The sequence below is a fragment of the Sylvia atricapilla genome, chromosome 20, assembly GCF_009819655.1.
Source record: "Sylvia atricapilla isolate bSylAtr1 chromosome 20, bSylAtr1.pri, whole genome shotgun sequence".
Classification (NCBI taxonomy): Eukaryota; Metazoa; Chordata; class Aves; order Passeriformes; family Sylviidae; genus Sylvia; species Sylvia atricapilla.
Genome location: NC_089159.1, coordinates 369,629 through 396,635, shown reverse-complemented (window position 1 = coordinate 396,635; position 27,007 = coordinate 369,629). Strand labels below are relative to the sequence as shown.

Below are 27,007 nucleotides of genomic sequence, written 5' to 3'. Positions count from 1 at the left end.
CCTTCAGGTTGAATCTGAAAATGCTGACCTGAAACTGCAGGTTGTTTTAGTGACTCAGGAACGGGATTCAGTAATTCAGACGAATCAAGGACTCCAAACCAAGCTGGAGAATCTAGAGCAGGTGCTGAAGGTCAGTAGGATCCACATGGCTGGAAGGACTGTCTCAAACACAGTTTTTTACTTTGTGCAATGATGACCTGAAATACAGGCCCTGGTTTGGCTTTGTGGCCATTGGTAGAACACAGGACAGCATTTCAGTAGTGTCACCCCTCAGCTGTGTGTGCCTTGTCCTGCAGCACATGAGAAATGTGGCTGAGCGGCGGCAGCAGCTGGAAGTGGAGCACAAGGAAGCACTGCTAGTCCTGCAGGAGAAGCAGGAGGAGGTCCGGCGGTTGCAGGAGGTACGTAGGGTGTGACAGGGAGACTTTTTCCTCTCTGAATGGACTCCTGCACCTTGTTTCCTTTGGAGGTGTGCATGGAGGAGGTTGATGTGAGTTACAACTACATGTTTGCAAGGTAAGAGTATCTGAGTCCAGGTGAACTCTGCTACCTGAGCAAAGTGAAGGGCTTTCCTTGTGAATGTCAGTTCTGACCTCTCACTGCTGTATGTCCAGAGCCAAGAGATGATTCCAGACTATACAGTGGTTTAAATCATAAAGTCATGGAATCGGTAAGATTGGAAAAGCCGTCTAAGATCAAGCCTATCTGTTCCCCCAGCACTGCAAGACCACTACTGACCCATGTCCCCAAGAGCCACATCTACACAGCTGTTAAACTGCCCCAGGGATAGTGACTTCACCACTGTGCCGGGCAGTCTGTGCCAGGGACTGTAAAGAAGTTTTCTCAGTATTCAGCCTGATTCTGCCCTGGCACAACTTGATGCCATTTCCCCTTGTCCTTTCCCTTGCTCCCTGGGAGCAGTGCCCGACTGCCCTCTGGCAGCATCCTCCTGTCAGGGAGTTGTGCAGAGCCACAAGGTTCCCCCTGACCCTCCTTTTCTCCAGCCTGATCCGCTTTCCCAGCTCCCTCAGCTGCTCCTCACCAGACAGGTGCTCCAGTAGTCTACAATGGACTACCAAGGTAGCACGACAGTGGATTTGAACTCAGGTTGGCTACTTTCTGATTTGTTCCCTTTCTTATTTTTCCTTAGGCACAGGCAGAGGCAAGAAGGGAACATGAAGGAGCAGTACAGCTTCTAGAGGTAAGACGGAAAGAAACAAGAGGGGTTAGTGGCTCCAGATTTGGTACCTTTTGTTTATAGTATCAGTTTGGGTGCCCTGGGTTTTGTTGGTTCTTGAGCAAAATGCTGTAGTGCCTTGATGCAATGCAACATGTTGCTGCAGTGAAACTAATGTTTGGGTCAAAGTTTGGGGAATTCTATCCTGGACTGCTCAGTCCTTAGATAGGTTACTTCTTTCAGATTGTGCCCAAAAACTCTTTCAGAGGTGCATTTATTAATCAAATTCAGATCTGCCTGTTCTGTTTTCCAGCATCATGTGAAAGGAGAATACTTGTGTGTATGGGATTTAAAATTTCTCTTGTGTGTGAGGGCTCTATATGTTTTATTAGGGAAAAATAAGAAAAAATTATTGTGGGAAAAATAGGAAAACCTGGGCATAAGGAGTGGTAAAGCTTGAGGTAGCTCCCCTGTCCCATTTGCTCTGACATGCACACAGGGAATGTGCTTTGGCTGGTGCCTGACAGTGTACCAGTGCAGCCTGGCAGATGTGCTGAACACTGCTTTTAGGTTGATTGGCATCAGCTTAGTGTCTGTCAGGGCGACTTTGGAGAAAACATTGGATTCCTGGAGTTGCCAAGGCCCAGCGCAAAACCCTGGAAACTGATGTGACAGTTTAGTGACTGCCAGAGGGTTGAGTTGGGTGTGGTGGCAAGGGGATCATCATCTGCTCTCTCAGAGGTTTTCTGAGCACTGAAACATCTGAGATGAGCAGATCATACTGTACCCCTAGACAGTGAAATCTGTTGGGGCTGTGCTCCTGTCTCCAGTGGTGACAGTCAGGGCTGTCTGACAGACAGTCAGAGTGAACTCCCTTTGCCCACTGTTGTGCAGCTCTGTGGCTCTTGGAAGCCCAGGACTGTTGATGCAGGTGGGAAGTATCCTTGATGGAGGGGATTGCTCCATGACTACAAATAGCAGCAACTTTGGATGGGGCCTGGCCAGTGTCTGAGCTGTAGAGCCCAAGAGTGCTGGGCTCCTGCTGAACAGGATTGAAATGTTACAAGCTGGGTGAGTATTGGGGGATGTGACATTATATCTTGTGCCCTTGCCACATCCCTTTGGGGGCCTCTGTGTTTGGCTGCAGAGATGGGATCAGCTGATATAGATGCTGCTGTACCAGCTGGTGTTTAGATGGTTTCTGAGCAGCCTTTAGGGAGAGGGAGTGTTGCTGTGGTTCTGTTTCAAGGCCATTGAAGCTACCTGGTCTAGTGGAAAGTGTCTCTTTCCATGATGATGATGAACAAGATGAGCTTTAAGGTCCCTTCCAGTTTAAACCCTTCTGAGATCTGATGATTCTATGATGTTTGCCAAACATTTTCTGACCTAATTCAGTGAAGGGTTGGAGAAGCTACTTAAGTTTAAACCGACATCTCCCTGTGCAAAGGAAGAAAGAGAGAGTCCTCTTATTCTGTGTTTGAAGGTAATGTTCTTCTGCAAGGGTCTTACCAGTTAAATATTCTTGCTTTCATGTTACTAGTACAGAGATCACAGAATCCTTGAATGGTTTGGGTTGGAAGGGACCTTAAAGTTCATCCAGTTCCACCTCCTGCTGTTGGCAGGGACATCTTCCACTAGACCAGGTTTCTCGGAGCCTGATTTAACATGAGCCTGAATTTTATAAAGTGGACCAAAGAAAGAGGAACTGTCATTAAAAGCCAGTTTAATGCAGGGCAACAGTCATTTAAATTACTTAATTATAATCATAGTCATTCCAGAACATCAGTGTGTGGCTTAATTAGGGGGTTTGAGATACCTGTGCTATGTATTGTCTTTTTTACATATGCTTCAATTGCTTTTTGATGTGATATTGATGAAGAATGGGTGTATTCCATTTTCCTGTTTGAAGAGTTCTGTCCCATGATTGTCATAAGTGGAGTCTCTCTCCATGGAGATGTTCAGAACTGGACAGAGCTCTTGGCAGCCAACCCTGCTCTGAATGAGGGCTTGGATCAGGTGATCCGAGTGCTCCAGATGATCTCCTTCAGCTTCAGGTGTTTAGTTCTGAGGTAAGGCAGTGCCTTAAGGAGAGTATGGAATGGGGTGTTTGCAGAAATGCCATGGAGAGAAGCACCGTGTTAGCTTAGGAAGAAAAGCTTGAGGGTTATGATCATGGGAATGAGGGAGTTCAGTGGTTCCAAAGTACATGAGATAAGATTTCAACTGCCTTTGACGCTGCATAGATACAAAAGGAGACAGCCTCCTTCCAGGAATCCAGTTTTGTTGGGAAATGAGGGGACCTGAGCTCAACTTTGCTTGTTTTCCCTGGCCTAGGAGCAGGATGCAGGACTGAGCAGGCTGTCAGCTGCTTGAGATCCTGTCACAGCCAGCCTCTGAGCTGTGCTTTGATTCTCAGAGCTCCATGTTCTCAGACCTGGGGAAAGGTCTGGGCACAAAATGTCCATTCCATTCATTTTTCAGTGGGTGCAATGTGCTCAGAAACAGGGGCTTGAAATTTAGCAGCTACTCTAAGCATATTGTCATTTATCTCAAAGCACACTGTAATTTGGAGGCCCTCAAAAAGTGCCTGGTTATCTTATTCATGCATTTGGTGTGTAGGATTTAGCTTTTGTTTGGCAAGCAGATGCTTCTGGGAATGAGGTGGGCATCTCAGTATGGAACAAAGCAGAGACTGTAATTTGGTGAGAAAACAATTTCATTCAGACTGAGGGTTGGGTTGTCTTTGGCAATGTGTTGTAGTGTAACTGCTGATGTGGTTTGATATCTCTTTTTGCTTTTCTTTTTGCTCCCAGAGTACTTTGGATTGCATGCAGGTACTACTCTTAACACTTGTCAAACAGGACATTTTTCCCTGTGTTCTGACTTTGATAGTTGCTTGATATTATTGTTTTAACTATACTCTGGAAAAGATTGCAAGAGTGTTACTGACGATAAATAAATGTAATTAAAGGAGCTCCCGCTATGAGTTTGATGGAGCAGCTGCTTTTCTCTTTAAGTGCCTTGCTTTCTTGACCAATTAGAAGCTTACTTTTTTTGGCACTTCCAGGTTTTTAGAATTGTCCACTGTGGTCCTTCTCCGCATTTGAGTGTCTTTGCAGTCCAATAGTGAAATGTTTCCTTCAAACCCCAAAGGCAGTGGTAGCGCCATTGCAAATGAGTGTTGTGAAGAAGATGGCTTTGTAATTAGGTGGAAGATGGGAAGCAGAGATTTCCCAGAAGAGGTGGTAACTAGTGAAGTTCCAGCCTATGAGCTGTGCTAGCTGGCCTGTTCACAGGTGTTCTGGAAAGAAGACAAGTGCTAGGGTTTTAGCTGGTATAAAGCTTCTTTAAAACCTTCCAATCTGACAGAGATCTCAGGAGGAATGGGGAGATAAAATGCAGGTTACACTGACTGTGCAAAGGCACATGGAGGAGAGAAAGCAGGAACTAAACATGCCTGGTGGTGGGCTCAGAATTCCCTGCTGGTACAGAAGGTGCAGGGTTGGAGGTAGGGGATTTTTTAAAAAAATGTCAGCCACAAGTTGGTCAAAAAAGCAGTAAAGTAGTGGGCACTCTCAGGAAAGAACTTTATTTGGGTATGCTCACATCCTGTCGGAGTTGAACCCACACTGACGTGGAATTATGGATGTTCCTTCAATTCCTTTGGCTTCAGCCCTGCTTTTAGCAAGAGCTTGGGCTGCAGAATTCCCTTCTAGCAAAATTGGTCTCAAAAGTACATAGCAGAAGATACTTTGACTTGATCTCAAAAGTACATAGCAGAAGATATGGAGAAAGGGAACAAGAGACATCTGAAAGGAGAACATGAGCTGGAGAAGTGGAACAGACCAGCCAGGAATGAGTGTCTTAGAGGGTGAGGCTGAGCTGGTGGTGGTTGGGTGTGGAGAATCAGTTCCTGAGTTGATGGTTAAACTGACCCCACCAAGCTCTTCTCCTGCTCTTGCAGCCTCTTCTGGAAGTCCGCTTGTTTTCTGCAGTTCCACTTGTGGGAGACTCCTTTCTCCCTATATTGGGTTGGGCACATACACAGAAGTCTTCTCTCTGTATGGGGCTTGATTTCAGCTGGTTCCCTGAACCTCCTGGCCATGTCCTTGGGCCTCCTCTTCCTTATTCTCCTGCCTCCCAGCACTGCCCTGGAAACCTGTTGCTTCCCACCTGTCTGCGGTCCCCTGCAAGTAGCTGCTAGAAGCACACCTTGTGTATGATGTGGCAGTAGTGCTTAAGGCATGTTTGTATGTTGTTTGGAATAACAGATTGAAAAGACACCTAACAAATTAGGTGTCTTAGAATTAAACTGTGAATTATCTGGGCTGTTGGCTTGGCCGCCAGTGTAAATGGATTTAAACTGTGGTTTATGAATTTACAGGATGAGGTACTATTACGGTGCTATTAAACACAATATCCAAATGCATCTGCTGGCTCACGTCTCCAGAGAAGACACGAAATCCCCCTCTGGTCCTGCAGTCATTCTGGACCTGTCTGTTGTAGGCTCTGTCCCAAGGTGGGATCAGGGATGGATGCTGGACTTGAGGAGCTGTCCTTTGATCCAGTGCAACTGTTCTTACTGTTGAGGGTTTCTTTTCTCTATTAAGATGTAATGTTGTAGGGGAGAAGTCTTTGTGTGAAAAATACAAACTGTAAGTAAATTCAAACACTCAAAATCGCAGAGGAATCCTGTGCACCGTGACTTAGTAAACAAGGATTTCACTCTGAGCAAGTGGATAACACAGACACTTCTGGGAGTTAGTCCTGGCATCTGAATTCAGTTCAGAGATAGTTCTTGCCAAACTTGAGAGATTTCACCAGGCTTTGCTTAGAGCATGAGAGCACCTTCGGGCTTGTGCAGGAAACAAGTGATAAACTGAAATGCCTAAAACAGATATGTCACAGTCAAATAAAAATGCACGACCCTCCTGAATCCTTACAGAGTGGCTACAAAGGTTTTTGTTACTCTGAGACCACAGAGAGAGCTTTTTCCAGGTCAGGAATGTTATTTTTAGAGCTGCCTAAAAACTCGGATTTTCTGTCTCATATAATATTTCAAGGCATCATTTATTTTTGAGTTGGATGGAGAAAAAAAACACTTCAAATACGTTTGGTAGAATGGAAATTTTTTAAGAGTGCAGTGCAGTCATCTGTTTTGGTGCATCTTACATAGAAGAAACAACGAGAGGAGGGAAAGAGGCAATTGCAATCACCTGGGAATTGATCTGCCTACAGCCTCGGGGAATGTGGGGATGTGTAAAGACAGCCAGGAATCAGCAATTTTTTGTAAGGGGAAGTTCTAGAGATGGTAAAAAGGGAATATGGGAAAATACAAATGGTTCTCTATCAGGAATGTGTCCTTCCCTCTCCACAGTGTTTCCCAAAGCTCCTTAGCACCTCATCTTACTGAGATTTAGTTTGTCCTCACCATGCATTTGCCTGGAGTAAATCATCCCTGTTGGACCGGGGGGGGGGGGGGGGGGGGGGGGGGGAAAGTGTGTGGGCTTCCCACATCAAAGGACTGTTCTGCAACATGACCCTGTGTGCTCTTTGCCCTTCCTAGTGCCTGGAGGAGCCAAGGTCTGGAGGGACAGTTGGTGATCCTTCCTGGAATGGTGGGGAGGTCAGGTTAAGGTTTTGGGAGCTTGTTGGAGCCTCTGGAGTGATGGACAAAACTGGGAGACCAGTCCTTTTGGAGACATGATTTTAATATTCCAAAAACCATGCAAAGCCTTCTGAATCTTTTTAAGGCTGGTTTGTCTCTGACCAATCTCATTTGATCTCGTGCATGGCTGAGAGATAATATTGAAGTTCAAACCCACAATTTTAGGGCTAAGTCCTAATGGAGTTTGTAGTCAGCTTCCTTAGAGAGGATGAGCCTCAGCTTTGCTAAGATAAGTAGAGGTGTGAGGCTGCCAGTTTCCAATGACTGTTCCTAGGCAGGACATTTAAAAACATCCTTTAGCTTCTCGGAGTCTGGGGAAAGATGCAACAAAAGCAGATCCTGTTTGGAACCTCAGTGTTTCGACAGGGGTTTGTTCCTCACCTTGTTCTCTCCTGGCAGGCTCGGGTGAAGGATCTGGAAGACCAGTGTCGCAGTCAAACAGAGCAGTTCAGCCTCCTGTCGCAGGAACTTCAACAATTCCGACTTCAAACAGGAAAAATCGACCTTCTCACCTCCACTCTGGTGACTTCGGAGCTGCCTCTTGCTCTGTGCACCTCTGCCCCACAGCCCTGCTGGGAGAAGGGTAATTGCTGGATGTGCCTGAGAGGGCTTTGACAAAGGGACTGATATTTATGTAAACGAAAAAGCCTAAAGGAGATAATGCAAATCTTTAGTGCAATTTTGGCTTCTCTGTCCCTATTGTAAATACTTTTGGTTCATTTTGTAGAGAGAAATTGGCATTTCTGTGGCCAGGGAGAGCTCAGGTGTCCAGTATGTTGAACGAGGCACGTTTGTAGAGACTTGGGCTGCTCCCTGGGATGCTCATTGGTGATCCTGTATCCTGCTTGTGGCTGTAACTAATGGACAGCTGATTTTATTGCAGAGCCGGCTGTTCCTGGCTTGCTCACCCATCAGAGCACAAAAAAGGTTCACAATGAAGGGAGTGATGGGCTCGAGATGTCCCAGCGGGGCCCAGACACCACTGTGGGCTCCCCACCTGCTCCCACCAGTTCTCAGAAACAATCCAAGAAAGGGGAGTCTCAGTCCAGCTCTTCAAAATCTGAATCCATGCAGAACAGTCCAAAATCCTGCCCAACTCCAGAGGTCAGTATGGGAGTCCCCTCTGCTGCCTGTGCGTTCCAGCCAGAAGGGAATAAATACATTGCTGAGAGCGCCAGTGAGGTTGCATTCATTCCCCAGTATGGTCATTTGCTTTCACCAGTAAGGTTGCATTCATTCCCTTCTGGCTGCCTGAAGAAAATGGGATAAACAAGAGAAAAACTGTATGAAAATACTGGGATTACCTTGGATACTATGTTTGCAATGCTCATTTGAATACATTGCTGTGCTCCATGAAGGAAACAACTGGTTAGATGGTGTCTGGGAGCTTGGAGAAGGAGTGGGATGGGATGTCTGAGATAGCTCATGGTAAGCTGCCACTAAAACACATAAAGACTACAAACTGGAATTTTTAGCATGGGAAGAAACTGTGTCCAGACTATTTTTGGCCTTGAGCTGTGAAGGAGGAACTCAAACTTCTTGTCTGGTGTTTTTAATTACTAAGCGAAGAGGGATGGAACTAACAGGCTTTGCATGTCTGTGTCACCAAGATCTCCTCAATGGCTGTTGCTTCTTCTCCCCAGGTGCCCCTTCGTGGTGGTGTGGGGTTCGCTTGAGCAGGGGTGGATGCTTTCTCTTATGCATTTGAGGGTACAGTTTGGGGCAGAGCAGTGCTGTGAATGGGGCTAGGTGAGGGGCTCTTTTGGGGTTTCCTGAGCCCTAAAGCCACTGAACTGCTGAGATGCCCAGGTCAGGACAACCCACAACAAAAGGGCTGCTTCTGTGCCAGGCAGAGCCTCCCACTGTGTAAGAGCTCAGGGAAGTGCCATATTCAGAGACAAAGTGAAGGTCACGCCTGGGGAAGAACAGGTATGGAACTGTTAGCAAATCTATAGCAGAAAAAAAATGCCTACTTTTTAGATCAAAAGAAACCTTGGAAGCCACTATGCCTCCCTGGAGAGATAGATGCCTGCAGAGAAAAGTGTGGGACCCTTGGAAAAGAGCCAATGCCTGGAGTGCTTCCACAACACATAATTGTGGGAACATTCCAGGCTAAGACCCTTCATTTGGGTGTTACAGGTGTTTGTTCTCCAAGGACATGGGGCAGGATTGCATTACAAGAACTACAGTACTTTGAAAAGGTGCTCTGAATTCTTCCCAAGATTGACTCTGACTCTTCATGTATTAGAAAAAATACTTGTGTTCTGGTGCCAGCAATGGGTCTTCATCAAAAATACATTTGCCTTGTTGTCTGCTTTAAAAAGGCAGCTTGAATTGGTTCATTGGCACAAGTTCAGACAAACACCAGGGAGTGCATTGCCTCGAGAACAAGGGTTGTATTACACAACCTATGGCCACTGGATGTAAAATCCCAAAATTTCACCAGGATCTAAATTGGTGAGAGGTGTTTCTCAGAGGTGCTTTGCCAGTAGGCACCAAATGCCTTGAGGGTGCAGCCTTCAGTTTAGGAAGTGCAGAAGGATCTGCTGGATAGAAAGGGAGAGGTTGTAACAGGAGGGGGTGCTTCCTGCTCTGACTCATACACTTCATTGAGTGTGTGCAGTTAGCAGAGCCAGCTAAATCCAAAAGTTCTTATCAAAACTCTGTCTAAAGTACACAGACATCTTATAGAACATTTACAGGTGTTGGAGAGGACAGAGACAGTTAAAGTGCCAACATCCAACAGTGCCCCTTTGTTCAGGTTGACATTTGTGTTGCACACAGGCACAGCTACCATTTAGAAGGAGCAAGTAATCAACATGACTGAATTATGGATGTGTGGGGTGGAAGAGGTCTCCAGAGCCTCTAGTCCAATCTCCTGCTCCAGTGGGACTGTCACCGAGTCTACATCAGTGTGGCCATGGCTTTTCTGAGCTCAGGCTACAGGTTCTTCAAGAATGGAGTTTTCCCAGCTCTGGGAACTATTCCCAAGGCTGTATCACCCATCTGGGCAAGGAGTTTTTGCTGATGTCTGACTGGAAGTCCTGAAGCTCCATCCTGGAGCAGTTGCCTTTTATTACTACTTCTCATGTAAAAAGTCATTCTTAGAGATGGTCCTTAGCCCAGGAGCCAGACTGACACCAGCCACGAGTTTAGAGGATGTCTTCACTATGTACAAACACTCTGAGTGTTCCTTTACTGGGATCCTTATCTTTAACCTTTTTAGGTGGACACTGCAAGTGAAATGGAGGACCTGGATGTTGACAGCATCTCCTTCATGCCAGAGCCACGCAGCCAAGGCCCTGCAAAGCTCCAGGTGTTCTTGGCTCGATACAGGTACTGAGTGGTCATTGCTTGTGCTCTGTGAAGTTGCATAGGTTATCCACAGATCCCTACTTCACAATCTTTTCTAGGATTCACCATTATTAGGGGTTGGTAATAGTAAGTTAAACCTTTTATCTTATTTCTCCCTGGCACAGGGTACCCAGAGCAGCTGTGGCTGCCCCTGGATCCCTGGCAGTGTTCAAGGCCAGGTTGGACACTGGGGCTTGGAGCAGCCTGGGACAGTGGAAGGTGTCTATGCCCATGGTGGGGGTTGGAATGAGATGGTTTTTAAGGTCCCTTCCAACTCCCACCATTCCATGATTTGAGACCTGTTACTTCCTGCAAAATCCAGGCTTAGCTCAACAAAAGCACATTAAGCTCAGTAGCTGTTCAGTGAACATCACTGTGTGAAACTTGGAATATTGTTCTCTGTTGAAAATTAGTATAACCTGACATATTCATTGAATTGTCTGGGTTTTTTTTCAGAATAGCACAAAAAGTTTTCTCCAAGAAATCTTTTTCCAGCAATTAAGAAAATTTCAGCTTTAAATTCTTGAAATTTTTGGCCAAAGTGTTTCTGGATGCAATTTTTGAAGGACTGAAAAAAAAAGAGGCACAGAATAAACCCAGAGTATTTTGATAACTCTTGCCATTCATTCACTGAGCCATCATGGTCAAGCCCAAGTCACTACAGTTCATTGTATTACCTGTCCTTCAGCTTTTCCATTGGGAATTGGGAGGAAAAGAGCAGGGATGATTCCGTGCTTGTGAGAAGCACATCAAATGTTGTCTGTGTCTTCATGTCAGTCTTGGGCCCATAGGGTTTCAGATCACAGGGAGGTAAACATTGCTTTAGCATGATGAATTCCTTTTAAGGAGTAAAGAGCAGGAATTGGCAGTAGGTGTTTGTAAAGATAAAGGTTTCTCATGAGGCATTTTCCTGTGAAATGAGACCCTCTGATTAGTTTGGGGATCCCTGGGTGGGCACGTTAGAACTCCTGGAGTCCAAGCCATATCACCAATGTGTTTCTAGTTTTCTTGCTGGTGAACTTTTTGGAGTACTGTCTAAAATGTGGGGTTAAAACGGGAGGAGACACCTCAACCTCTGTGCAGCCTACTCCAGTGCTTGCTCAGCCTCAAAGAAGTTTTTCCTCAGGTTCAGGTGGAATGTCTTGTTTGTTTGTGCCCGCTGCCCCTTGTCCTTTTGCTGGGCACCAGTGGAAAGCATCTGGCCCCCTCCTCTTGACACCCACCCTAAATATACCTGTGCATTGATAAAGTCCCCTTTCTGTTGACTCTTCTTCAGGCCCAGCTCTCTCAGCCTGTCCTCGGAGAGATGCTCCAGTCCCCTCAGCATCCTCATATCCCTGTTCCTTTGGATGTCACAAGACATGTGTTCTGCTCCTCAGAAATTACCTGTTACTAAATATTTTTATATGTAAATTACATTCTTGACCTTTGTCTGTGGAATTTGCTGCTTGCCAAAGTGGATGCATTCCCAGTGAATTGAAAGCTTGTCAGCATCACAGTTGTAATGTGCTGCTGGGAAGGTTCCTATGCAAATTGTCTTCCAATTGTAAATTGTAAATTTCAGCTACAATCCTTTTGATGGACCTAATGAAAATCCAGAGGCAGAGCTTCCGCTGACTGCTGGAGAATATATTTACATCTATGGAGACATGGATGAAGATGGCTTTTTTGAAGGTGTGTTTTAGTAAAATGAAATGTGACTGAACTGTAGTGGAGAGTTAATCTCTCTCCAGAAAATGAGAGAAGAATGGAGGGAATCTTGAAACCTCAGGGTAAAGGGTTTCTGCCCTAAGTTAGATTGTTAGAAGGACGAGCAGATCCTGTTGGAAATGACTATTTATGTTATGAATAAATTAAGTCTAAGCTATGAAATCCCAGTCTAATGATTACAGTGGAAATTTTGTCGCTACTTTCAGCAAGTTACAGGTTTCATCCACGATGTTTTTAACCCCTGTGTGGTTCTGTCTTTGCCATGGAGAGGAATGTGTTCAGCCCCTTCTGCAGATGGGCTGTTTCCCTCTTTTCACTGACTGTAGTGAGCCAGGAACTGCAGCAGGTGATGGGCTCCATTGCCACATGGTCTTTTGGCAGAGAGGGGATACAGTAATCAACCCAAACTACGTTGTGACCCTCACTGGTATCACACAGGGTTTCTGTTTTGGCCCTTTTACAAACTTGACCGTGGTTGATTAAAACGTGGATGGAATCAAAGCCAAGATTTGTGTGCTGTAAATTTGTGCTGCATTTTCTTTGTGGAGCCACCCACTTGCGTAAGGGGTGATGGTTCCTGATTTCCTGAGGTGCTTTGCAAGAGCTGAGACAAATGCATGTGTGTTGCACTGCTTGCTCTGTGACTGCTCTGCCACATTTTTCTTTCTTTGTATTCTCAAGCTTATAATTTATTTGTTTGTTTATTGTTTTAAAAGGTTATTCTTTACTAACCTTTTCTGCTTTCCCTGCTTTCAGTTGATTTGCTGTAGGTAGGGTTTGGAAGGGGGAAGGCAGTACTGTCCCTGTGTGCTACTCATCCATGGTTTGATGGGTCTGCACAGACCAAGTGCTGTGTGTCTGTTGTCCCCACAAGTCTTTTTGGGACACCATTAGTACAGGAGTTAACTTAAGAAAGGGGGTAGCTAAAAGGCCAGAGCTAAATACAGAGCTGGAAGGATGGACTTTCTTGAGGAAGTACTGCAAGCTCCAAATCTGTATGGTTGGGACAAGACGTAAAATCATCCATCTGCATAGTTCGGGAAGGCTAAAAAAGTTAGTGAAAGAGCTGTGATGAGGAAGAATGGGATAATGAAGAAGGAGAAAGCCTTTAATTAATTACACAACCCAAATTTTTACTTACTTGGCTCTGAAATATGTGGAGGAGTGAGTTTCCTCACTGTGTCCATTGGGACCTAACAAGGGGAGCCCGAGGGAATCAGGAAATGATCTCAAGAGATTGTTTCCACTCCTGACTGCAGAGCAGTTGTACCCTGGCATAGATGTTGTCCCTTAGTCCTCACAGCTGAACTGGAAGTCTCAATGGCAGGAGCAGTGGTAACAGGTGTCCTGTTTTTTGTTTAGGGGAGCTGATGGATGGCCGGCGAGGGCTGGTCCCCTCCAATTTTGTTGAGCGAGTTGCAGATGATGACCTCCTGACATTTCTGCCTCCGGAGCTGAATGATCTCACCCATAGCTCATACCAGGAGAAAAGTTTGGTCAGTGCAAGCACCAGCAGTGGAGATAAGAGTGAGTTCTCCGTTGAAGAGAGTAGCATCAGTCTGTTGGCCAGCAGAGCAGAAGGAGACCAGGAGGAACCTGTTAGTCACACAGCAGTGCCTTATCCAAGAAAACTGACTCTTATCAAGCAGCTAGCCAGAAGCATAGTTGTAGGCTGGGAACCACCTCTTTTGCCAGCTGGCTGCCCAGAGATACAAAGCTACAACATCTATGTGGATGAAGAACTACGTCAGAATGTGAAGAGTGGCCTTCAGACCAAAGCAGTGATAGAAAAACTGGATTTACACAGCAGGGCTTACCGTGTGTCCGTGCAGACGGTGACGGAGCATGGCAGCTCTGATAAACTGCGCTGCACTTTCTTTGTGGGGCAGGCTTTTGGCATGGCACCGACGATGCTGAAAGTCAGAAGTGTCACGGCCACGTCAGCAGAGGTCACATGGCTTCCCTGCAACAGCAATTACAGCCATGGGGTGTATCTCAACGGGCAGGAGTGTGATGTGACCAAGCCAGGCGTGTACTGGTACACCTTCCGCAACCTGCAGCCCAGCACCCAGTATGTGGCCAAGCTGGAGGCCCGGCCCATGAAAACTCCTTGGGAAGATGTGCCAGAGGGGCAGGAGCAGGACTCAGCTGTGATACACTTCACTACCCCTTTAGCAGGTACCGCAGGCCTCTGCACACGGAGAGGCTCTGCTCAGCTGGCCCTTTGCTGGAAAGCCATGGGACAAAGGGAAGCAAAGTTGATTAGGTCCCCAAAGCCTGAGCTGCTGCACCGTTTTGCGTTAATGTTTTTCTTCCTTTATTTTAAAATTTGATTATCCCTTTTGTTTTCATTTGCTCTGGGAAGACATCCTCTGTGCTGGTTGGAGCAGCTGGTTGGGCAGGGAGGAGATGGTTTGCCATGACCTTGCTCCAAGGGTTGCTGCATCTTGGCCTCAGCTACTTTTGCAAAGTTCTGTTTTCTGTGCATTAAAGCTTTCACAGAACAAGAGCACCTTATTTTATCTGGTTCTGTCTGTCATTTCCCAGGACTGGCCTGGGTGTTGTAGTTCAGTTCTGCAGGGGCAAGTCTGATTGAGAGTTTGCACTTTGATTCTAACCAGGGTTGAGCTTTATGCTGTAGCTAGATAAGCAAGAGGAAATTGTCTTTGGTCTCTCACAGGCACACCTGATGCTCCTTTGGATGTCCAGGTAGAAGCTGGTCCCTCGCCAGGTATCCTGGTTATTAGCTGGTTACCTGTCACCATTGATGCTGAGGGATCTTCCAATGGGGTCCGGGTCACTGGATATGCCGTGTATGCAGATGGACAGAAGGTACTGGCTGTGCAGGGGGGCTGGGGCTGCTGCAGGGGTGGCACTTAGTGTCAGACTCTAAGACATGGAAAGCTGGATCCAGGATGGTGTCCTGAGGAGGCAGTGACAGTCATTTGCCCGGAAAAGAGTAACAGCTGAGAAGGACGTTGGTTGGGCTGTGTGATGCACAGCACAAAAGATATCTGTCCACATTTTGGAGGTGCTCCTGGAGCAGGAATCTCCAGCAGCAAAACAGCTTCTGCTCAGCCCAGATTTCACTGATCCTTTGGCAAACATTGAGGCCGCAAGGTGTGGACAGAGCCCAAGGACAAGTACACAGCCACCACCTGGGGCTTTCTCTCAAATGTGAGAAGTGTTGTGATCCAGCATAAAATTGGCATCCCCACCGCGTGGGCAGAAAGGTAGGGGGGAAATCTGCCACTCTGATATGCTTAGGTGAGACCTCACCTGCAGAGCTGCCTCCAGCTCTGGTGCCCCCAACATTAGAGGTATGTGGAGCTGCTGGAGTGAGTCCAGAGGAGGCCGTGGAGATGCTTCAAGAGCTGGAGCCTTTCTGCTCTAGTGGCAGGCTGGGAGAGCTGGGGGTGTTCAGCTGGAGAAGAGGAGGCTCCAGGGAGACCTCAGAGCCCCTTCCAGAGCCTAAAGGGGCTTCAGGAAAGCTGGAGAGGGACTTTAGACAAGGAATGGAGGGACAGGACTCAGGGAATGACTTCCGCCAGCCGGAGGGCAGGGTTTGATGGGATTGGGAAGAAATTGTTCCTTGTGAGGGTAACGAGGCCCTGGCACAGGGTGCTGCGAGAAGCTGTGGCTGCCCCAGCCCTGGCAGTGTCCAAGGCCAGGTTGGACAGGGCTTGGAGCAACCTGGGGTGCTTCAAGTGGAAGATGTCCCTGCCCATGGCAGGGGCTGGAGTGAGATGATTTTTAAGGTCCCTTCCAACCCAAACGATTGAATGTTTTCTTCACAGGTCAAAAAAAGGAGGAGTCTGGGAAGGTAGTCAAAAGAGTGGCTTAAAAAAGGGAAAAGCTCTTTAAAGCTTAGGAAACAAGGAGGGTTAAAATCTGGAGTAGGAGTGAATATATTTATATTTTGTAGACTATTCAGTTTCTCAAGTTTCTCTTCAACTGTTCATTCTTCCCAGATACTGTGCAGAAGTGTGGGAATTCTGCGCAGCTGCCCTCCAGAGCTTTGGGTTCTGTCTTAACTTTGGGTTGGGAATTGTTCTTCTCAGAAGGGCTGAGCTGTGCAAAATAAATAATTACTTCCTGTTCTTTTGATTACAGGTGATAGAAGTTACTTCTCCAACAGCTGGGAGTGTCCTAGTGGACTTGTCCCAGCTTCAGATGTTCCAGGTGTGCCGTGAGGTTTCTGTGAGGACAATGTCTCAGTATGGGGAGTCTATGGATTCAGTTCCAGCCCAAATTTCCTCGGTCCTGCTGCAGTCCTCCCACTGCACTTCCCCTGTGTGCACCAGTGTCCCCTCCAGACTGCCCCGGGGGGGCCCCAGGGCCTTGCTGCCTGCCCGCAGCTCACAGCACTCGCCGGCGCTCCTGCTCCAGCAGAAAATTCCTGCTGAGAGCTCAGATGCCAGATTGACTGATCCCTCCTCAAGCCCTGTCGGCTCAACACGGCCCCTGACAGAGAAAGCCTCTTCCTCACCATACGTCCCCTCCCCTAGTACTTCCTTGATGCAGGCTCCAGGCACTTCCCCACAGGGGTTGGACACTGTGGGAGACAAGAAATGCCTCTGTGTGCCTCCTCAGCAGGCTGGCCCAGTGCTCGCAGTGCAGGGCACAGAGCCTGGCCCTTCACAGGAACTGGGATTGCAGCGGCCAGGGAATGGGACAGCGGTTCAGGTGAGTGCTTACATCTCCTCCCCAGTGTGCAGGGAAGGGCAATGGATCCTTTTTGAGGAGTGGGACAAGATACCACTGAGCACCTTTCTGCAACACAGCATTGCCTCTGGGCCATCATCCAGTGGTGGCAAACTGTCAGTGAGTTTTGGCTGCTTGTGTATCTAAAAGATGCAGCTCACCCCTTGATTCTGTTTGCTAGCAGATAAGGAGCAGAGTGAGGAAAGGAAGAGTTTGCGGAATTAAAAGGTTAAAAGGATGTTTCTGTGCTTATCTGGCATTGCTGTGCTCTCTGACTTGAAGGGACCTTCTCCAGTCCAGTGAGTTTGCACATGACAGTGGTAGAGCACCTTAGTGGATGGCAGTGAGGCAGCCATGGCTGTAGAACTGGCAAACTGCTCTGACACTGGCTATTTGGAGTTCCCAGTGGGCCAGTGGAATTCCCAGTAGGGTGGATGAGTACTTTCAAAGCTGTTTTAGGACAGTGGTGAGGATGTTTGAGAGCCATATAATGATGGTGAATGATTGCTCTGTGACCACGGGGAAATGGGCCCTCCTGGTGTGGGATCTATTAGATCAGGGAAAACGATCCATTTCCAATTCTGACTTTTGGCATCAGAGCTCATGGGAATGCTTCAAACTGTTAAATTCAGCACAACTTTATTAATCATGGCAGTGTAACCTTGTGAAGGCTCAGAGTTAGGCTGAGACTTCCGAGAATTGCTGAGGCAACTGCAGCTTGGTGGGCCCAAGCCCAAAGGCCAGCTCAATACTGAGAAGAACTGAGATGCTGAGTCCAAGATTCCAGTTGGATCAGCTCCTGGTCATTAGCAGCTCACAGTACCTTGGGTGAGCTGCTGGTTTCATTTACCCACATTTCATAGAATCATGGAATGGTTGGAGTTTAGAGGCACGATAGAGATCACCTGCTGCGTGACAGGGGCACCTTCCGCTAGGCCAGGCTGCTCCAAGCCCTATGCAAGCTGGCCTTGAACACTTCCAGGGATGAGGAGTGTCCTGGTGGATATGTCCCAGCTTCAGATGTTTGGCTTGTGTGAGGAGGTTTCTGTGAGAATGATGTGTCAGCCAGTGGTTTCAGTTCCAACCCAGATTTCCTTGTTTTTCTGTGAGCCTCTTACTGCACTTCACTTGTTCCAGCATTGTTGCCTCCAGACATTCAGATGTCTGGTGTAGATGGCTCCACTTGTGGTGGTTGCTTTGCCTCCTTTGTGAAGGCGAGTGAAATGGGTGATTCCAAAATGCAAATCATCCTTCTCACTTGAGATGTGTCTCTTCACTTGGCTGTCAGCAAAAGGAAACAGGGCAGGAAGTCTGCGCTGTGAGATTAGACATGAGATCAGGACCTGACTGGCTTTTGTCTGAGCCCAGGAGATATTGAGAAGCTTGACACTGTCTCAGTGTCCCTGGGGTCTGATCCTTCAATGCTTTTTAAGTGTGCCTGGTACATAAGGACATGGTTGTGCTCCATTGCAAAATGCAGGGAGGCTCCCTTGGTTAGAGAAAGATGTGGTTGATGAAGGCCCACTTGCCTTACCCTGCTTGTTTCTGGAGCTCCATGTCTTCATCTCCCCGGGGTTTTCTTGTACTGCTTGGAATACAGATGAAGGCTTTCTTTAGTTCTCAGTAGGTGACCTAATCAAGACCTTGTTGTACTCTCTGTTTATATTATTCTCCATTAATTCCCCTTTTCTTCACATGCCAGAAAGTCCTGGGGAAGTGTGCTCATCTCCAGCTCAGCCCAATGTGCCAGGTAGTGTCTGGGCCATTCCTCTGGCAGATGACAGTGGGAAATGACCTTGTGGTATAGCTTGGGCTCTTTTTGCTGCTCTGAAACTCGTTACTGTCAATATCTCTATGGGCCTTTGCTGGTGGGACCGTGTGTCTCCTGAGACCTGAGGACAGTAAAGGGTTTGCTCTGGGACTGGCCAACGTCCCCAGCTGCAAGTTGCCTGCCAAAATATTCAAAGGCCTACAGCAAAGAACACATGAGAGGGTCAAAGAATTTGGGGTCATAAGACTCCATTTTGGTGCATAAGTAGTCTGAAACACCTCCCCTTGATTTCACTGTTGGTTTTTTTCCCTAGATGGAGCAGCCAAGAACCAAAGCACCGGAGCTGGGAAGCCTCACAGACAGCGGGGTGAAGCTCCAAACAGAAGCATGCCACGTGTGCTTTGCGGAGGAGGCACCCAAAGGTCCTAGTGCTGACACAGAGAGAGAGGCAGAGAAGCACCTGAGTCCAGAGCCTCCGTCCTCCCCCAGCCAGGCTGGGGGGACACAGGACTCCTTAAAAGATGGAAACATGAGTGAGAGCAGCTGTCAGGACTTCCTGAGATCATCTCCTGGCAAGGAGGTGATGAAAGAAATGTCCAGAGTGAAAAGAGAGGTTTGTTTAACCTTGGTTGAATGTGTGTGCCTATGGATGGATGTGAGCTGTACTTGACGTCCTGAGTTTTCCAGTCTTGGGCAGTGCTGTTCTGCAAGCTGTGAAGTGAGGCTGATGGGTATGTGTGTCCACACACGCCAGTCACTCCCTCGGGTGCTGCCCACTTCCTTTCCTACCACACCCGAGCTGTGTATGTCCTCAGAGAAAGGAAAATTGCTCCTTTGTTGCTGAAATAGAGTCTGGGAGAACTGAGAAAATGTGTTTTGCTTTTCAACAGCAAGAAGAAAAACTGTTGGAAATGGGCTGCCGACAGTTGACCCTTTTCACTGAGCACAACCGGAGTTCTGACCTTTCAGATATTTTGGAAGAGGAGGAGGAAGATGAGCTGTCTTCAGAAGCTCTGGAAGAGAAGAAATGGGACCAGAGAGAGCCAGGTTCCCAGGAGAATGGGGAAAAGGTAACTTGTCTTGCGTGCTGCTTGTGGGGAGTGCCAGTGTAGCCATCCCATGCCATCAACTCACAGGAGGAGGGGCTGGGCTGAGCCTTTCCCGAGGTCCTGCTACTCTGCTTTTACTCCCAGTGCTGGCTCAAGATAGTAAAAACACAAGTTCCTTGGGACAGGGAAGGGTGTTTGTTCATAATGAATGGAGCCAGAGTTGAATTAATTGGAAAAACACACAATGTGATGTGATACTTAAAATCCAGGGTTAAAATCAATTGTATTGATTGAATTCTTAACACAGATTGTAAACAGGGAACAGTCAATGCTCTCAGGCACAGTTGGGGTTGGGGTGTCCTGTGCATGGCCCAGAGTTCACCTCAATCCTTGTGGGTCCCTTCTAGTTCAGGATATTCCCTGATTCTGTGATTATTTGGCTTAGACCTTGATGGTTTCTGTAGCCAGGGATGGCATGTAGGAGCAGAGTTGTAGCTTTACAGTTCAGATGCTGCAAGGGATGAAATCCTGCCTGAGCTGAGCTGTGTTCATGTATTCATCCAGCTTAATTCATGCACAAAGAGTTAAATGTGGTCTGAATGCTCTAAATGTGGGAAAGTAATTCCAACTGCATGGCCTGGAACTGGTGTGTAACCATACAGCTTACAGCACTTGGGATGAATGTCCGTGAAGGAAAGCACTGAGGGTGAGAGACTGGGAAATGAAAAAGCTTTGCAGGAAGTGTGATATGCCTGGATGGCAAGAAAGCACCCTCTAATTTTTCATGACTGAAGAACATCTGTAGTTGATGGTGTCCTGTGTGGCTCCTGGTCTGCAGAGATGGGGCTGGTGAGCACTAGTAGCAGATAATGTAGTGACTCTGGAATAAATTTCCTTTTCTCCTTCTGAAGGAGCTTCTGCTTCCCAGGTGAGGGATTGGACCTGCAGCACAGCTCATCAGAAGCCCCAGGAGAGCCTGGTGGCTGAAGGGGCTGGGGCTGGGGCTGCCTCTGAAGGCTTTGGAAGGGCTTCCAATTGTTGGAATTGGACTGGGAAAAAATGAAAGAAAAACAAGTTTCCTGGAAAGAGAAAGAAGGAAATAAGAGCAATCAAGAACACTATTCTTGGTCTTCTTCTTTTTTTTTTTTTTTTTTTTTTTTTTTTTTTTTTTTTTAATGTTTTATTTGCCTTAATGGTTTTATTTGGTTTGGAGTTTGTTTTTTTTTCTGCAAGGAAACACCAAAACCTTGCTCATGTCCTGTTGACTTGAACAAACCAGTGCTTCTTGACTGGATAAAGTTTTCTGTGCTGGCAGTGACAGAGTGAGGGTGACAACATGCTGAATTGGCAGAGGACATGAGGGGCAGGAAGCCATAGGGCACAGAGCTCCCATTACTGCCCTGTGTATTGAAGGGGATATGACTAGAATAGAGCTGTTTTCTATGATTCTGCATATTTAGCTAAATTTTCTGTTACCTTAAGACTCCTTAGCCAACTCTTTCAGGATCCAGAGGATGAAAACATGGAGGGGTGCTGCTTTTGAAGTGTTTATCCTCAAATAAGTTATTTAATTGCTGAAACCATTTATTATATTAAAACTCCAAAGCAGAAACCACAACTTTGCAAACAGCTAAAAGAAGTCTTACTGAACTTATTTTATGGTTGTATTTAGGAATCTTCCCTATTCCTAATTGGTGCTAACAAGGAAGGAGCCTTGAGCATGTGTTCTGTAAGGAGAGTTTGAGTAAACTGAGGGATTTTTAGTCCAGAGAAGTTGAGTGGGAGATTTTGTAACTGCTTATAACTTACTTGTGTAATGATTAAAAGGATGAGAACCAAAGTAGTCTTGTTTCTGGGAGATGATACATTAAAAGAGGCAGAAATCATGAGCTTTTTTTTGGAATGTTCATGTTGGATATGAGTTCAAACCTCTTTCTCAGGAGGACAATGCAGCCTTGGGACTTGTCCCCAGAGAATTCAGGATATCCATTCTTTGATGTTTCCAGGCTTCATCTAAGCAAAGGCATGGATTTATTGTTGGCAGCGGTCCTGCTGCATTTAGGAGACTGAACTGGAGACCTCTGGAGTCCCCTTCAACCAGTTCTAAATATAATTCGAAGCCAATCTGTGCTTGGAAAAAGCTATAGAGATTGGAACTATCAGTAGACAGCTTTTAACTACCTTTGTTTCTCCTACACTATGGTTCAGTTTTTAATTATCTCTGAACAGACTTGCTCATGGCTGTAGATTAAAATATCAGTAGTTACACATGCTTTGTAAGCTATTTGTAAGTGCCTTTAGAACACATAATGATACAACTTGTCAGGGAAGTTGAACAGGAGACCTCCAGAGGTATCTTCCTTCCAAAATGACACTATGCATCTGAGATTTTACCTTTTGTGTTGGTGCTAATGTAATAAGAAACCCATAAATTCTGCAGTGGTCCACAACAAATTTTAAAATTCAGCAGTGTTGTCCCCAAAATTTTCTGTAAGCTGGTAGGCTGTCACCCATCTGCAAGTGAAACTCATGTTTGTGTGGCCCTTTGAGGTAATGGGTTTTTTTTTTGGGGGGGGGGGGTGGGGACGACGACTCTGCTCCTGGTTTTGCAGACAGGAACTTGCAGTAGGGCTGCACTTTGCTAGGAGATGGGAAGGGCCCAGGCAGCAGTATCTCCAAGGGATGTCCTACAGCACAAGGGTATTCCCCGTGCTCCAGGGAGAGGACAGAGCTAAGGAGGACCCGTGGTTCCATGGGTGAGCGCAGGCTGAGGCTCAGCCCTGTGGACAGAAGAGCCCACTCAGCTCTGCCGTGGAGGGACAGCATCTCTCCTGCCCCCGTCCCACCTCAAGGGTGCCAAGCAGTGGGTAATCATTCCTGTGGCGGGATGAAAGACGCTGCTGGTAACTGTGTGTGTACAGGAGAGGCTGGGAGGGAGCTCTTCCATGCATTTGCCTTCCTTGCTTCCCGCCACATCGCTGATTCATCCGATTGCTTTTGCCAGAAGATCCATCGCTCCCTCTGCCCCTTCCCCTTGCTTTGCTGCAGCCACAGCTCCATCCTGCTCTGCTGGGAGGGAATCAGGGTCACTTTGCCTCTTGTTTTAATGTTTATTTCCTCTTTTTTTTTCCTTTGCTTGTCCTGGCTGTGGCTTTTCTCGGGGTCTGGGTACAGATGGATCTTTGTGATACTGACAGCGATGAGGAGATTCTGGAGAGTATCCTGGAGCTCCCACTTCAGAAGAACCACAGCAAGAAGTTGTTCAGCATCCCTGAAGTGACTGAGGATGAGGATGAAGACGAGGATGAGAAGGGTGTTACAGAAGAAAAGACAGACCCTCAAGACTCCTTGGAAACACAAACCTACCATTTGGGAAGAACAGAGAAACCACCCAACACCAAGGAGCCATTTATAAAGGAAGATGGGAGTAACACCTCCATGGATGTATCTGCTCAGACTCTGCAGGGGAAGCATGGTGCTAAGGAGAGCAGAGCGGATGCTGACCATGCAAATCCCACCTTTGGCCTGCTGGCCTGCAGTCAAAAGAAGGCACACTGGAACTGGGGCTATCAGGAGAACGATCCAAAGTCTGGGAGTGGGACAAGTCCCTCTTGGAGCAAGAAGAAGGGAAATAATTATCGAGGGAAGATCCGGAGTCGGTCTGAGATAAGTAGGAAGAGACAGAGTGATCTAACAGAGCACTGCAGTCGTCTGCTTGGTAACTGCAGCCAGATGGGGAGCGGGTTATACAGATCTCCCAGTCTCAGGGAGGAGCTGAATGTTGTCAGCAGTGCTGGTGGGAAGGAGGGGTTGGATTTGTTCAGCCGGGCCAGACAAGGCACCTTATGGAAAAAAGCCCCAAGAGCAGTGGGATCAGGGGGGGCAGAAGCTGCTGTGATGGCCACACACTGCCCCAGCCCCACGAGCCTGGAAATAGACATCGAATATGACTCTGAAGATGATCAAGATTCAACCTGTGCATCCTCCCCGGAGAGCAGGCTGTGGCCAGAGAGGTCCCAGGACTGGAATGATTGTCCCAGTCAGTCTGAGGCTGCCCACCCAGGTGGCAGAAGGGATCTGACCAGGCTGGAGATGATGGAAGAGCAGGGTGTGGAGTGGGCCGGGCCTCCTAGCCGGCATGTACAATTCTTCTGCCAGGAGAAGGAAGCCCCGAGGTGTGAGAGCAATTCTGAAGAGCAGGGCTGGGAGCTGGACTGTAAGTCACCTGGCTGGAGAAGGAGGCTCGAACATTCTTCGAAGGGGATACGTAGCACCTCCTTGCACAAAAGGGTTGGGTGACTTTTCCTGTTCTGGCTTTGAAGCAGCTTGCAGTGGTGCTGGCTTCCCTCTGCTTCCCTGGCCTGCCTGTATCTTGCTTTGTTTCGTGTTGTCCAGAGAATGGACCCTCTAGGATTGTCTGGAAGAATATCTAGGAGATTCTGTAGTTCTGTGCTGCACCGTGGCTTTTCTTGTAGCTGCTTCTGCTTTTCCTGCTCCCTGACCAGGTGTCACTGATGCAGTATTCCTTTTCACACTGGGTCTTCCTCCCCACAGCAGGAGGCTGTGGGACCCAAATGAAAATCCCTGTTGCAATAAGCAGATTGGTGAAAGGTTTGTGTAGATGCTGACTGTCATTGCCTGCCCTCAAAATGCCCTTTCCTGCATCTTCACCGTCACCAAGGGGATCGTCACTGGTGCCTGGCAGGGTGCCTGCCTGTCCTCAGTTCTGTTTTCCAACTCCCTTGGTCTTTCCAGCTCTAGAGTGTCCCTGAAGAGGAATGTTGCATTTGGATGCACTGCTCTTTGTGGAGTGCGTTTGGGCTGAGTGCTGTTCAGGGAGTTGGAAGGCTGAGGCTGCTACTAATTCTCTGGTGGTTCCAATTGCAGATAACGAGTCATAAAGATTCCAAGGGCCCAGAGCCACCCGGCACAGCTGCCTGGCAGGCTTCTAGCAGGAGACAGAGCAAGAGTGTAAGAAGAAGCCAAATGCAGAAACTTTTGCTCTCTAGTCCAGGTGAGCAGGAACGGGGAGGGAGGTGGGCAGCAGGGGAGATGGAAGCTCCTGGAGATGGCTGGGGAGAGGCTAGCAGGCAGTGCCTGGGCCATGTAGGGCTGGGGCAGGGCTGACGTTCTCTCTGCTATGTCCCCTCTGTGCACAGGCCCTCCAAGGAACACTGCTCCCCAGAGCTCTGGCAAGGATGATGGCATTCGGATCTTTGTGGCTCTCTTTGACTACGATCCTGTCTCCATGTCTCCTAATCCTGATGCAGCAGAAGAGGAGCTCCCATTTAAGGAGGGGCAGATCCTGAAAGTAAGAACTTAGTGAACATCTCCTACTCTATGGATCTGTCTGGTGTTCCAGGGTGTCCTGGGTTGTAGTTTAGGATGTATTCTATCACCATCTTCAGTTAATGGCCCATCAATGCCTTCTGCATGACTCAGAGATAACTCCCAGAGGGAGTTATCTCTCTCTTTAATGGGCCATTAACTGAAGATTAGGGGGCAGCATAAACCTTGGGAGGTCTGCAGCTTCCTCATGAGTGAAGCAGAGGGGCAGATGCTAATGTCTTCTCTCTGGTGATGATATGGAATGGCTGGAGCTATGTCAGGGAGGGCTAGGTTGGATTTTGGGAAAGGGAATGGGCACGGCCCCAAGGCTGCCAGAGCTTCAGGAGAGTTTGGATGCCATTCCCAGAGATGCGCAGGGTGGGAGTGTTGGGGTGTCTGTGCAGGGCCGGGGACTGGACTGGATGATCCTTGGGGGTGTCTTCCAACTCAGGATATTCCATGATTCTTTTTCTGTGCAGCTCAGTCACTGCAGCATAGTCTATTTCCCTTTGCAGGTTTGTGGAGACAAGGATGCTGATGGTTTTTACAGGGGGGAATGTGCTGGAAGGGAGGGATACATTCCATGCAACATGGTGTCAGAAGTCCCTGTGGAGAGCAGTGAGCTCAAGCAGCAGCTCCTAAAGCAGGGGTTCCTCCCTGCGGACACGAGGAGCCCAGGTATGGTGTGTGTGTGCCCTGCTCCTGTGGCTCTTTGCTGGAATGCTGGAAGCTCAGTCTGTCATATGTGGCTAGTGCAGCTACCAAACTCATCTGGAGGGCTGTCCCTGGATCTGCAACCTGGTTTAGTGGCTGCTCCACAGCAGGGGGATCTGGCTGGATGTGGGTGTTCCAAGCTCTCAGTTCATCTCTGACTCCACTGCAGCATTTGCAGCTGCTGCAGCTGCTCCTGGGCTTGAGATGTGTGAATTCAGCACAAAGTAAGGCTGAGCCTTGCTAGGGACAGGGGAACAGAAGCATTTGAAGTGCAGCTGAAGTATGTGAACAAGAGTTTTCACTCTGTTCTCTCCTTTGCTTTGAAAATCTATCACTGAACTCTTGGGATAACCCTGCACTTAGGTGAGAGAATCTGTGACTTTGGAATGGAGATGGGGGAAGGGGAAGGAAAGGTGTGAGACAACAAGGTAGGCCAGACAGGAGTGTACTAGGAGCAGACCTGGTTGTTGGGTTCCTCCTTACTTAATCCCTGAAGTATGTGCTCAGTGCTTTGTGCATTGCAGAGGTTTTACTGTTCCTTCCCACTCATGTACTCAGAGAGGAGAGGGAGCAGCCCTGGGATGTGCAGCCAACACAGCTCAGACTGAGTCTGGCTCAGTGGCTGTGAGCTGCTCCTGCTATGAATACTGGTGTCCCAGTGCCTGTTCCTCATGCCTCCCAGCTCTCATCCTGCACTCCTCTGTGCACCCTCTACTGCCAGTAATGATTGCTGGATCTGCTCCACTTATTAAAACACCAGGATATTCCTGCTTTGGCTGATCCCTGTTTCCCTGCTAGTTCAGCAGTGAAAAACAGCACAAGTGGTGGTCATGGCGGAGGTAAGCACTGACATTGCCTGAGATGGGAAAAAAACCCAAATCAACCTAAAAATAAGAAAACTCAAGAGAAAAAAAGGACCAAGTAATTTTTTTCCTATTTCCATGGAGGGAGACCCGGTATCCAGCTCTAACACACCTTTAAGGTCTCTTCCCACCCGAGTCATTCTATGATTCGGAGGGGCTGACAGTGCCCAGCTCCTAAATGTTGGTCCCTGGAAAGTTGATCCTGAGGAGCACAGGGATTGAAGGAGCCTGATGCTTTCACTGTGTGATTTCTTGAATATATTTGTGCTTTGGCCTCTCCCAGGTCTGAGGAGAGGAGATTTCAGGAAGATGTTCTTCACATCCATACTCTTTTGCCTGTGTATATGCCAGAGATGGCTGGATGCCCTGCACCACTGCATAGTCTTAGAAGAGTAAAGGATTTTAATAGCTCTAAAACTTCATTAAACATGACGAGTTTGAACGTTTTGAGGAAGGTGGTGGTAGTCAATAAGATGTGTGTGCAGGGAGAGACTGTAGGTTTGGCACTGATAGGGAAACGCTTAAATCCTTGGGGCAGTTCTGGGCTCCTCTTGGCAAGAAAGCTGAGGGGCTGGGTGTGTCCAGGGAAGGGAAGGGAGCTGGGGAAGGGGAGAAAAGGAGGCCTGGAGAAAAGGAGGCTCAGGGGGAACCTTCTGGCTCTGCACAACT

The 27,007-nt window shown here is 47.7% G+C and overlaps 1 protein-coding gene across 1 annotated transcript in view; it reads left to right on the top strand.

Annotated features, from left to right (window-relative positions):
• TSPOAP1 (TSPO associated protein 1) overlaps positions 1–27,007 on the top strand; it is a 64,530-nt gene that overhangs the window by 24,987 nt on the left and 12,536 nt on the right. The window contains exons 9-24 of the mRNA XM_066333103.1: positions 8–130; positions 297–401; positions 1,151–1,201; positions 7,245–7,428; positions 7,729–7,949; positions 10,072–10,181; positions 11,764–11,873; positions 13,272–14,087; positions 14,590–14,741; positions 16,023–16,595; positions 18,698–18,997; positions 19,275–19,454; positions 22,608–23,723; positions 24,321–24,447; positions 24,593–24,744; positions 25,277–25,439. Of these exons, the coding sequence (XP_066189200.1) occupies positions 8–130; positions 297–401; positions 1,151–1,201; positions 7,245–7,428; positions 7,729–7,949; positions 10,072–10,181; positions 11,764–11,873; positions 13,272–14,087; positions 14,590–14,741; positions 16,023–16,595; positions 18,698–18,997; positions 19,275–19,454; positions 22,608–23,723; positions 24,321–24,447; positions 24,593–24,744; positions 25,277–25,439 (4,483 nt within the window). The remainder of the gene's footprint in view (positions 1–7; positions 131–296; positions 402–1,150; positions 1,202–7,244; positions 7,429–7,728; positions 7,950–10,071; positions 10,182–11,763; positions 11,874–13,271; positions 14,088–14,589; positions 14,742–16,022; positions 16,596–18,697; positions 18,998–19,274; positions 19,455–22,607; positions 23,724–24,320; positions 24,448–24,592; positions 24,745–25,276; positions 25,440–27,007) is intronic.